Below are 13186 nucleotides of genomic sequence, written 5' to 3' on the forward strand. Positions count from 1 at the left end.
ATCTTAACCTTGCAAAGTCAGTTCAGGCAAAATTTTCTGTATTGGCATCTCAAGAGGTTTACATTCTACTTGAAAAATAGTACCTTAAAGCATAGATCTTCAAATTCAAAATACCACTTTGAGAGACCCAATTTTTAGAATGACCCAAGCAGCATCCTTCCAAAAAGTCTGAGAAAACTTACGATCGCAAAGAAAGAGACATTTTCACTCAATTCCTTTTAATACATGCAAGTACTGTCCCTGTAAGAAAGAAATAATGTTTTCCCCATAAGATCCCAAGTAGTTCTATTCTCAATCATCACTTTATTTCAAAATTGAACCTCATTTGCTGCAACAAACGTAGTATCCTTCTATGATTCAAAAAGGGCAAGTAAGAGTTTAATGGATTGGCATGAATCCTAAGTACATTGTGGGGGAAATGTTCCTGTATTAGAAACCTTAAAGCATGTACTTTTGATTTAACTATCATTTGATATAATTATGGTTTAAAAATGGCTCACAAATTGATATTCCTATCAACTATGCCTTAAGACCATTGATGTATGCGTTTCCAGGTAACCAATTTCATTTAGAGCCCATTCTTCCTGTATTTAAAGACAGAAATTGTCTCTAGCAACAACTAAAAGGAGCAGTAAGCTGCAAAGAATTGCTACATTCTGCAAGAGAGGGCTGGAAATCACTAATCCTTGATTCTAGAAGTAAGACACAGTGATTGACATGGTTTTGATGAAAACTTTGAGCATGAATGACAAGCCTAAAGAAAGAGCATGGTATTAGAGAAAAGGCAATCTGTTTCAAGACAGTTATCTGATCTGGCTGTTTTACTGGCTGTTCTGCTCCAGTGCCAGGGCAAGATTCTTTCTCATCTCCAAGAATGCTGCTCTTTCTTGTGAGCTTTTAGTGCATCCCATGATACAGTGGGCTCACAAGCTACTCTCCTGACTCATTCCAGGCAACAGACAAGTAATCCGAAAACAACCTGGAAAAGAGCACTACTTCAGCACACTTTTTCTCACAGTCCCATTACAGTGCTATTACCATGCTACCCACTACAGTATAGCTCAGCTCCCCCAAGCCCCAAAACATCCAGTAAGGACCAAATAACATTATACAGCAGCTGACAGTTACCACCTGCTTTCTTAAAAGAAGGAAGTAAAAATCCTCAAGAATATAGACAGCAGGATCCTTATTTTAGCCAACAACAACAGATCAAGCGTAACAGTGGGGTAACAATAGGAAAGCTAATTTACAAGCATAGAAAAGGAAAACCAATAGAACCTGTAGGACTGGGCAAGCTCGAAGTGACGCAACAAGCTGTAGCACTACGAATTTCCAAATCCAAAGACCAAGCAGCTGGACTGTTTGATGAATCTATGTACTGCGTGAGTGCAGCTGCATTATGTGACTGTACTCTAATGGTATCAACCATGTGCTAGCTACATGTCACCTTTATTTACTCCAAGGCTGTTGCACCATGGAAACAAGGCAACATCAGACAGACTTCCCTGGAATGCCTTCCAGACCTGCAAGATTCCTGCCACTTGGCAAATATTCCAGACTCTATTCACACTATGACAATTTGACCTAGGAAACACTAAAGTAAAAGTTCAGGATGGAATGAGGAAACGATGTACTGAAGTTGATTTTGTACTAAACAAAAGATACCTTACTGAAATTAGGAGCGAGAATTGGATTTCCCAGCACCGCTTCCAGCTCAATTTAAGTCATGTGCCTACTGACCCTGAAAATTTAGATAAATCCCATGTAAATGCCGGGATGTTTTGAAGACTGCTGAAAAACTTCAATACAAATTTAAATCTGAGGAAAATCACAGTACAATCCCATTGACTGACGTAAGATAGGTGACTCTGACATTTAGCAAACTAATTACCCATGCTTAGAACATCTCCCTGATTCATTCTATTGTCCTCTGATCACAAGAAGAGAACAAACTTTCACAAATGGGATTAACAGATTCAAACATATGCCATATGTTTAACTTAGCTATTAATCCAATTTTAACTCTTGCTATTTATATGCTAAATGGAAGATCAACTTTTGATCTTCCACAGCTTGGTACCTACCATATGGACATATTCTCCATCTAGAAAAAAAATAAAAATCCAGGCCTGTTACTCAACTAAACTCAAAAGACTTTGGAGTAGCATTTGCTAGACAAGAGTCTGCATAACAGACACACAAACTCCATGTTGAATTTCACAGTAGCTAGTTCCAACATCTTGCCTGCTAATGAACAGTAATCATTCCATGGATTTATATGGCAGAAATCATGTTTATTATATAGCTTCAACAAATTGCACTGGGGTTAAAAACAAAATAAATCTTAAGGGTAACAACTGTCCCTGGTCCTTTTAGGTGGAAGTTATTGAGTAATAGCATTAAAAAGCCAATCCTTCTTGCTAACCCTGCTGTAGTGATCAGGTAGAAGTATTGGTAGTTCTGGAATGATGCTCACATTTTGGGAACATCTTGGAAGGAAGCCAAATACCACTTCCTGTATTATCAGCATGCTAACAGCATTAAGTACATCATATAGTAATACATGATGATGGTATGTAACTATCTAGAAAACATTTTTATGTCTTAACCTCACAGTTTATTTTAACTTTGAGAAGTAAGCTTCATCTGATCATTTCCCTGAAAACTACTGGAGAAAGTAAGAAGAAAGGTTTACAGACTTACAGATGAAGGCTTTCCTAAACAAACCCCATGTGAATAGTAAGAATTAAACTACAGCAACTTGTACCAGAGGAAAAAAATGCATAAGCATATCTGTGTGTAAACTTTCTATTTGACTAATTTGCTAATTTATTAATTTATTATTATTAATTATAAATTTATTCAGCAGAGATTTGAAGTAAGTAATGTTGAAATCAACAATTATTTAAACATCTTGTTTTCATACTCTTGTACTACTTATTTGCTGCCAATGGATTTTTTCTTTTGTTTAAAGCAAGGCAGTACGAGAAGCTTCACTGCTAGCCAAAGGGACAGCAGTCATACAGAATACAGGTTGAACCACGTACCAAGGTTTAGGATAAAATTCTGTGTGAACTCTACGATGTGCTGTGTAATTACAGAATGCACTAACAATTTTAACTTGTTCCAAGTTAGTGCACAGGATTTCCTAGCTGCAAAATTCAATGGAAATCTTGTAGAAAAAAATACTGCAGCATGTACTGCAAACCAACAAAGTATAAAAACACATTCCTGAATAGAAATACATCTAATTCAGAATAACATATCTACTTTGTATTAGTTGTTCCAGAGTAAGATTCACTTTCTTCTGAAACAACAGCTCCATTCAGAAACTGCTAATGCAGACTCTTCCCATCACTAACACTTTTTTGAGGCATTTCCCTTTGTGGCACTTACTGCCTGTAATATCCATGTGAAACTATTCAAGTTCTAATTACCAGCATTTTCCTATGTTTCTTGATTGAGCAGCATCCAGGAAAGAAAGAAAAAAAAAAAAAAAAAAAAAAGAAAAAAAGGGTTTGGGGGGTAATCCAGACAGTTATGGATTAACAGAAAAAAAATCCGCAATTCTTTTGGGACACTTAGCATGAAGGTCATACACCTGTGGACAAGCTCACTGTAACCCAAAAGCAGACATTTGATACTGACAAGGAAAGATGAGAAATCTTGCAAGTGCTATGTATCTATCAACTCCCTTTTCACAGATAAATGTAGGCTCCAGCCTACAACACTGTCAATTTGCACCTGCAGTATTAAATACTTTGCAACACAACTTGCTACTTGCATTTGAAAGCATCGTAAGCCTTCTTTGCTCTTTATTTTAGTAAGCTGTTAGGAAAAGTCAGCATATCAAAATGCTATCTTGGCATTTCTTCTTGTAAATTCAATAGTAACCAGTGAAGGTCACTGTGTTCTCAAAATGCTTTCGACACCAGCTGATGACAAGTTTTATTGAGTAGTAAAGGTACCCTGTGTTGCTATTACCATTCCTGACTCTTCTGCCAATCCACTTAAATCTCTTCCCTTCAACCTCAGTAATGAACCCTGCCACTGAAAGAGAAGACAGTTGCCTTTTGGCATACCATGTCAGGGGGGTCTTGAGGCACTCAGTTTAGCATGATGGTATTTTTTTCCTTACCATACACTCAGTAATAAGCTAAATGCCAATTCAGCTTCTATTTTTTTAACATATCAGAACATTGTCCCACACTCTGTGAACCATTTTATTTTTTATAATCAATGTTTCTCAAGAGTTCCATATTTGTTTTAATACAAGTCTGCAGGAACACAGGACAAAAACCACCTTAAGTTTACAATGCTTTCTAAAATACTTAACCCCCTGCTCCAGCTATTTCCTAAATAAAGAAGAAATTGACTAGGACACTGACCAAAGGCTTTCATATACATGTATTTTCAGAAAAGTTATTTTTATACTTCACACACCTTTTCTTCAGTGTTTCAAAGTTGTACATAAATCACCGCTGTAGAAATTAGGTACTTCAATGGTTAAGTAATAAGTTACATGTCCTGTATTAAACATTATCACATACTTAATGAAGTCATTGTAAACCAGCTGAAGGCCATGATTTTGAAGAACTTATAGGCAGTCTCTAAATCTGGCATTACATAAACGACCAACTAAAACCACTGCATTAATGATTACTTTGATACCTCATTATTTGTCAATTAGTTTAATTGGAATTCACTAAATATCAAGAAAATAAAATATTTATATCAAAAAAAGAGGATGAAGGTGTTGAAATGCAAGCACTATAGTGTCAGAGCCACACCAAGAAAGCTGTGCAGTAACTGCAAGCACTGCATGAAAACCAGTTACAGAAGCTGCTGGTTCGCTGCTTCACTCAGTGTGCAAATATATTGAACTAGTATACTAAAAGCTAGGCTATTGAATTAGTATTGTGTTGAACTGGTATATTAAAAAGTCTATGGATATATAAAAGTATATGATATATTAAAAAGTATATGGATATATATAGTACATGAATTGAGACAGATATCAAATGATTAAAAGCCACACAACCGGCAGTCATGATACAGACGCCAGGTATCTAGTGGGATATTGTAAGGTAAAAGTAGTAGCTTTGAAAGTAAGACATGAAACCAAAATGGATTCCGACTGCAGTCAGAAACATTATAATAAGAATTACAGACACATGACAGAATAAAACAAACAAACAGTAATACAAACACACAGAAGCCAAATCTAGAGGTTGACAACCACCTAAAGTTTTAAGTACAGAAACAGTACTGATTGTATAGAGCTCACTAAACAAAGAAGTGTGCAGGAAGAAACAATGCCTTTGTAATACCTCTTTGACTACAGAGAGGTCCCGAGATAAAAAAAAAATCAAAACTGAACATCAGAAGTACATTGAGAGAACATTTGAGCACATCCTGTAGGGCACAGCTCAGTCCCTTCCATTCGGTCACGCTTTCATATTTTTTTTTCAGTAACCAATTCTACACACACAGACAAAAAACCCCAATCAGCTCATCCTAAATCGCACTTCTCATAATAAACCTTTAGAACAGTTATTTATATGATTGCTACTTTCTATGAATCCCTGAAAAATACCAATCCACAGTAATACCCTACATGTAAATTACTAGCTATATTTGAATTGCTGGCAGTCAAGTCTTAGACTATTCCTACAAACAATGTCCACCTTTCCAAGCCTTTAAACCTTATTTTCTTATCTCACAAACCCCATAAAATTCTCCTAAAAAAGCCCATTATATCATGACTAAAAGCCAGATTAACACCAATACTGTAAAATTAGGATTTTACACCATTTTATAACGTGCCCATGGCATGGGGGTTGGAACTAGATTATCTTAAGGTCCTTTCCAACCCTAACCATTCTATGATCCTATTAATGCTTTTTGTGGTTTACTTCTTGTTACTCTTTGTTCCTGTGCCCGCATCAGCATTGAGATGACTTCATATATCCTCCATAATGCCAAATATATTACAGAAATAAAACAAAAGACCTTGAAATATTTTTAAAACAATTGCTGAACTGTGAGAAATTCTGAACTCTTTATTAGTTTATCATGACCCACAAGCAAAAAGAGCAAGAACTTTTACTGAGTACATGCCTTACTGACCTATGTAGCCCACAGCATTGCCCCCATCCTCTCCCCTACCCCTTCACTCCTTCCTATAGATAATCTCTTCCAAATCCCAGGAAGCCGTTTGACAGAGAAAAGGAGCATTCAGCTGTATATTTAACACTGTATATTTAACGAGGACATACTGATGTTTCCTACATTTCTTAATATTTCATTGGGGTTTGTTTGGTGGGGTTTTTTTGGAAGAGGATGCTTTTTCAAAAATAACTTCAAACACCAAACTATTTCTGAAACTTGTAAGATTACCAAAATATACAATAAAAACATTCCCTAAAGAAAGTAGGGGTGGGGGAGGAGGATATTAAGCCACTTTGCTTAACAATGCTGATTAAAACAGCCGGCAGATGTCCTCCTGCTGTGAGCATCTATTATTAACAAGCACATTGCTAGAGCACTGAATTGACTGGAGCCTCACAGCCCAAATAGATGCACCAGCAAGCAAAGTGTTAATTTTCTAGAAGCACTTTGCTTCTAATAGACAAAATGTAACAAAGCGAGTAAAATACAGAGGCTGGGGAAAATAACAGGAAAGGGAAGGCCAGGAAAGTGAACATGGAATAGACAGAAGTGTGTATTACTCTTTGTTTCAGTTGATACACTGCAATTTGTAAATAATTTCTAAAACCAAAGTTTTTGGAAGCTCCTGCTCACAGAAATATCTAAGACATAGGATAACCATGCTTTTCTCGAAAAACACAACTTCTCAGTACAGAATCACAAGTATGGTAGATTCCAGAAATAACCCTGCAACAGAATCCCATTACCCAATCTCAACTATTTCTCAATTTTGATGTGTAAAAAAGCCCCACATATCATGGATTACAAAAATAACTAAGTGATTCAGGTATAGAAAAAGAAAATCTCTGCAGTCTGTAAAAAGCTATTTCCTTCTCCTTTGCAGATCAGAATTTAAGTATTCCAATCAATGCCATAAATGTATAAATGCAGTAAATGTGAAAAGTCTACAAAATTTTAGCTATAATTTCTCATGAAGCATTATCTTGAAGCCAGTTCTGAAATGGCAACATCCCTTTCATCATCAGATACCCCTTTAAAGATGTAGTTCACTTTCTTACTAATTAATATATGGCCTTTGCCCTGTCTTTCTCCAACCAATCCTCTTTTCTCACAAAAAAAGTAGGGAAAAAAAAAAAAGGGAAAAAGTAGCATGTCACACAATAAAAATTAGAAAACTCTTGTGATGCCGCGTCCCTAACATGTTAATTTCAGCTAACACTTCCTGAAATATTGGGCTTTATTTTTCATTTTTTTGGTCCGACATAATAGATTTAAACTTTGCTGGTTTCAACAAATAATTAAATTTTCAAAAAAGTACAGGTAATTAAGGCTACCAAAAATTAAAATTGAGTAAGAAGTCAGCAGTTACAGACTGCATGTATTTTACTAGATCTGCAAGGGACTCTAATTAAACACATATTAATTGCCCTAATCTTCTTAGGCAAGTAATAAATTGGAAGAGCTGATTAATGCACTGGATTTAGTTCAGCTTGTTAAATCCGACACCCTGGCAAAGGAAGACTATCTTGAAAAGCTCTTTTAGCTAAGTAATTGGAATTTTGCTCTCAGTAATTTGCTGTTCCATAATAAGAGCTATTTAGTGTATTGACTCTTCATCAGTTTTTTTAAAATATGTTAGTTATATTTAAACAATACCATCATGCTGCTCACAGAGATTATGAAAAATTATGAACTTTGACCTTTACTGTCCATCAAAAGTCACTTTCACTCTGAACACAAATTAGTGTCTTTCCTTGTAGGCTATAAATCCTAATTAATTTTAATTCTAGAGCTGCTAATAACATTTTATAAAGTCCATACGGATACAATAAGTCCTCCATACAATTCATAAAGCCAGCAACTAAACCAGTTTTCAGTATTAAATAACTGTTGATGACTGATGGAATACAATGAAACATCATTCTCCAATGAGCCTCAATTTCTCCTCTTCTTTTTACCTATTTGCTCATACATTTCTATACATACATTTCCAAGTACTCAGTCACCTGGCAAGGGAGCGAAACATTTTTGTGACTATAATAAAGTAGTATGAGCCATAAAAAGCAAAACAAAATATTAAAAGTTTGGAAACCTGCAGATAAGGATTTTAAAGGTCTGATTTTCCTCCAACATTGCTACTACTCCTAGCTTGTACAGGAAGACTGACCAAGCTTCACTTAAAAATAAGCAGAAGCAGATGAAAAGAAAAATGTCCCGTTAAGAAAAAACCCAGTAAATATAGAATAGTGCAACAGAATTTTTTACATTTGAAAAATGTTTTAAAGTATTCCATGAAACTTGAACAGCTCCTCACATGTCCTAGAAAACGTGGAATTGTATAAAGCTTTTCCTATGATGTATCTCAGAAAGTCATATACATGTTCCAAATCAAGTTCAGCCTGGAAAGAAATCCTAAATATGTAAAAATCTCACTGCCTTCAGATTTTTATTCTGCATTCCTCAGAGCTGACATTTCATATTTCTGTTCTAGAGCCTATAGGCTTCAGTCTCTACATCTAAAATCTGTTACTCTTCTGTCAGCAAAACTTAGTGCTCATACATCTTGAGAATCACTGTCACAGTGAACCTCAAACTTATCCTTTGTTCCTTATGTGAAATGTAGTATCAACTAAGGAGTTAGCTGAACATTCCTTTTAAGCAGCAAAATGATTTTCACAAGTGAGCTATAATGCTTATTATAATCAAATACCAAAAAGCTGATCAGATAATTCTATGGAACTGATAAGTTATGAAATTAAACATGAAGGTACCTCAAAGAACTACAATTAAACTTGAAGGTCTCTCAAATATTTCCTACCCATTTTCCATGGTGTAGTACAGAATATAATTTACTGCTTATCATTAGATAAACTGCTGGCAATTTAAACTCTCAATTTAAACTCTCAACCTGAGTAGTCTCATGAAGGAAATAGTACCTTACCTTCAGGATAATGAGTTTAAACAAGCGCTATATTCTTCTTCCACTATTTGTGTATTACTTTCAACAAAAGGGTTTTGGCTTGTGCCTGAGGCTCCCATGTATATTACAAGAAGTCATAACTAGCAAACCAAGTCTAACTATTTTCCAGTTAATGGCACTGACCATTCGAAGATCTGTTAAGACTGGTTATCTGTAGGCAGGTTATGGCAAGAAATTCCATACCTGAACTTGAGGTATCTAATACAGAGACCTCCAAGGCTTATAAAAAGACACTCACATGACAAGAAAAGCCCTAAATTTCAGAATTTTCATAACTGAAACCAAAAAAGAACTGGAATTCTAAAACTCTTGACTTCCTAAGCACAGTGTCAGTTCAGCATTGCTGAACATCAACTTTAGTCTGAAATATGACAAATATTCTGTTTGCAACTTGCCTCTATGCACACAAGCTCCATTTCATTGCCTGAAAAGACATAAGACAGCTTTATCAGTGGCAGAATACAGTTTGTCACGATCCAGTACAGAACAGGGAAAGCCACTGAATATTATTCAGTTAAGTGAGAAGTGAAAGAAAGTGAACAGTGACAGTTACAAAATTCTTGATGAAAGGAAAAGATTCAGACCACAGGATGTGCTTAAGCTGTCAAGAGCAAAAAGCCAGTGACTACAACTTCTGATCCGGAACACAGTGGGTTCTGCCTCGCTTCAAAGAACCACAGGATAACTGGAAAAACAGAATACTGACAGAAGTTTGTATCTCTTCATATGGTTTGTTCACAATTTTATAAACACATTACAAAAAAACCCTAAACCCCAAATTAAATTGTGGAAATAATAAAAAGATTTTAGACAAGATACAGCGATGAGCTAGATCCACAAATTTTGGGAAGTAGACAATGACATCTACTACCAAACCATTTATTACTGTATTTATTAATGTTTAGTTTCATCACAAAGGACTACAACAACTTCTGGTAAACTGAAATCCCATTAAAAGCTAGTATCTGCATTTTGTGAAGCAGATCTCAAGAAGGTAAAGAACCTTGTTTTCTCCTCTACAGACCTTCTAACAAAAACCCACAGCCTCAAAACATTGGTTTCTTGTGACAAAAATAATTCTACATTTATCTTCTCAGGACTTTTCTAACATCTTTCTCCATATTTCTGCAGGCAACACAAAACTTAGCTTCAGCATTTCCTGTCAACATGAAAGCCTAAAATCCTGACAAGCACATGACAAAGTCTTGTGTTTGAAGATGCTATGTATTTAAATTTTCATGATATCACACTTTCCAAATGTTACAAGCATACAAATTAAATGTACATTCTTACTGTTGCCAACAAGACTTCTAGAAAAAAAAGAACACCTACAAGATTTCCAGTTTTTACTGACTTATCCCTCCTTTTCTGCACATTTCTGAACTGCACACTTTCAGTCCTTGAAATTGAAACATGGAAAAAAAATGTTGTCAAAGAAATTTCTATAAAATTCTTTAAACAAAAGTTTTAATTATGACTGTTTCCTAAGTAATATTTGTAAGCTGCAGAGATTGATAATGAACTAGCATTCCCCTTTCAGCAACTTAAGGATGTCTCTGTGCTCTAAAAAGACATGTAATCTATACTAAAAGAAAGTTCTTTCAAAATATATGCTTCTGTTGCTACTTAAATATTTCAGTGTTTATTGTTATTATAAAAGTAGCACAGACTTCTGTGCATTTTACCTTAACTATGCCTGTCTTTTAGAAAAGGTGAATACTGTAAGACTTAATTCTGTTTTCTCCCCATACATTCCATTAAAAACACCTACCATTTAAAAAAGTTTTATTATTGTATTATTCAAAAAAAGAACTTCTGAATTCTAGTCATTTAGTTCGTTGCCCCACTTAAGACATGTTTTAAATCCTTGTGTTTTGGGTAATTGGTGAATAACAAGATTATATTTAGGCACAATGCTGAATTTCATGCCAATGCATAATATTATTAGTTTCAGCAGAATTAATGAAGTATTCAAAGGTAAACAGCTTTAATCTCCTTTAGGTCACATATCACACAGGACTTGTGAACAGATCAGAAGTTCCCCTCCAATTCTTCAGGTTCACACCTTTAGATAAGCAATGTTAGAGAGACAGAGTAACAAAAAATACACCACCAAAAACAGAGGGACTATGGGATGAAGGAACTAGCAAAGTCTAGCCCAGTTTTTTTTCTAAAAGAAAGTTGTATCACTTGTGGTATAAGTTACATTACAGATTCAGCTAACGCATAAAAGATTCAAAAGCCTTCCACTTGAATCTTTAATACCCAATTTTACTTGTTACATCTTTTCTAAATAATAGTTTTAAACATTTATCTCAGCACAGCAATATGGCTTTTCTCCTCCCTCATGAAACAGTCCCTCATATCTGAAAATCCAGTTAACTAAAGTGCTATCAAGCTCCGTAGAAAATAAGCATCTTTTAGTAACTTGATGGCAAATTAATTCTTGCTATGACAGACTAACCTTTGAAGGAGGTTGGGGTTTTTTTTGTTAATAATGATTCATCTTAGTGCATCATATTAATTTCTATTGGTAAGTGCACATGTGCATCTTCTCCAGTGTGCACGTACCCACACATCTTCCAGTATTCAAGACTCAAGAGTTAACAATCTTAACAAAATCCAACAGTTGCAAATTTTGAGACGTAACCCAGTTGACCTAGTCTACCAAGAAATTAATAAACCACCACAAACCTCACTGACTTCTACTCCACCTGCAAGATGCTTCCTCAATACAGAAGTGCAAATACATACCTTCAAAAATACACTGAAACAAATATACTGCATATACAATTTCCCTTCCAAGAGTATAAATGTGGCAGAAGTCAACCTGTTTCATTAATGCACTAGTGCAAGGCACCCATATACAATGATGAGAAGGATTAAAAGAGAACCTAAAGAGAAGAGACAAAATTAGTTTTCTGTAACAAGGGCAAGGAATCTGTTTGGCAAATTACTTTCAAATGAATATTTTTTGTAGACTATGGTCTAATTACTTCACTATACTGAAAAATAAAAACTATTAATTGCTTGCAGTACATAAATTCAAACATGAAAGAATGCAGTATTAAAAATTTGCTACACAAATTAATAGTCAAAGTTTCACTTTGCATCAGAATGTTACATTCACACTGTCTTTGGATCCAATAACCCATCATAAACTTACTTTTGTATTACATTCTGTAAGCTGAGCATCATACCCAATTCACTTTTCATCTTTTCTCTGTTGGCTCGGCACTCTGCCAAATAGCGGAGGGCCTAAAAGAAAACCACAGCAAATCAGCAAGATGTTCAGTTCAGTACATTATCATTCATTTTTATTAGTGCACATCTGCAAACAGTCACAATGTGAGCTCTAGTAACAAAATAAAAGTAGTAACACCTACTGTGAACATTAAAAAAAGGGAGCTTTCTTATAAATACACAGAAAGCATAGAATATCTAATCTATGAGAAAAGGTTGAGAGACTGGGTTTATTTGTACTGGCTAAGAGAGTCTAAGGGACAATCTAACAGGTGTCTACAACTACTTAAAAAGCCTTTACAAAGATAATTAAGCCAAACTTTCCTCTACAGCAGCAGACAACGTCACAATGGGGAGCAGCTACAAATTGCAGCTTGGAAAGTTTAAATCAGATACTACAAGAAGATTTTTCACTGTGAAGGTTGCTCAACACTGAAACAGGTGACCTAGTGGCACTGCAGAATCAAGGAGACAAAGCTACAACTGACCTGATTGAGTGTCAGTGATAGTCCCAATTCAAGCAGGAAGCTGAAGTGAATGACTTCCAAAAGTCCCTTCCACCAAACACTTGTGTGATCTCAGATCTAAAGTAATTTTTATACATTATGCTTCTAGCATAATTTCCATCTATTCTATGGGCTTCCCCAGTACTAGAAAATCCATCACCAAGTTTCTACTGTCTACAGAAAGAGGTCTAACACATTTATAAGCTTCTGAAGACTAACTGCAATATTCATAACTCCATGCAGGAATAAGAATACAAGCAGCAGGAAGCTGCTTAGGTTATTGTTA

At 35.3% G+C, this 13186-nt stretch overlaps 1 protein-coding gene across 6 annotated transcripts in view; it reads right to left on the reverse strand.

Annotated features, from left to right (window-relative positions):
* Positions 1 to 13186, reverse strand: part of ARMC1 (armadillo repeat containing 1) — a 30172-nt gene that overhangs the window by 11930 nt on the left and 5056 nt on the right. For all 6 annotated transcript variants that reach the window (XM_080610151.1, XM_080610149.1, XM_080610150.1 and 3 more), the window contains exon 3: positions 12318 to 12409. In XM_080610151.1, the coding sequence (XP_080466277.1) occupies positions 12318 to 12409 (92 nt within the window). The remainder of the gene's footprint in view (positions 1 to 12317; positions 12410 to 13186) is intronic.

Source organism: Psittacula echo (assembly GCF_963264785.1).
Source record: "Psittacula echo genome assembly, chromosome: 2".
NCBI lineage: Eukaryota > Metazoa > Chordata > Aves > Psittaciformes > Psittacidae > Psittacula > Psittacula echo.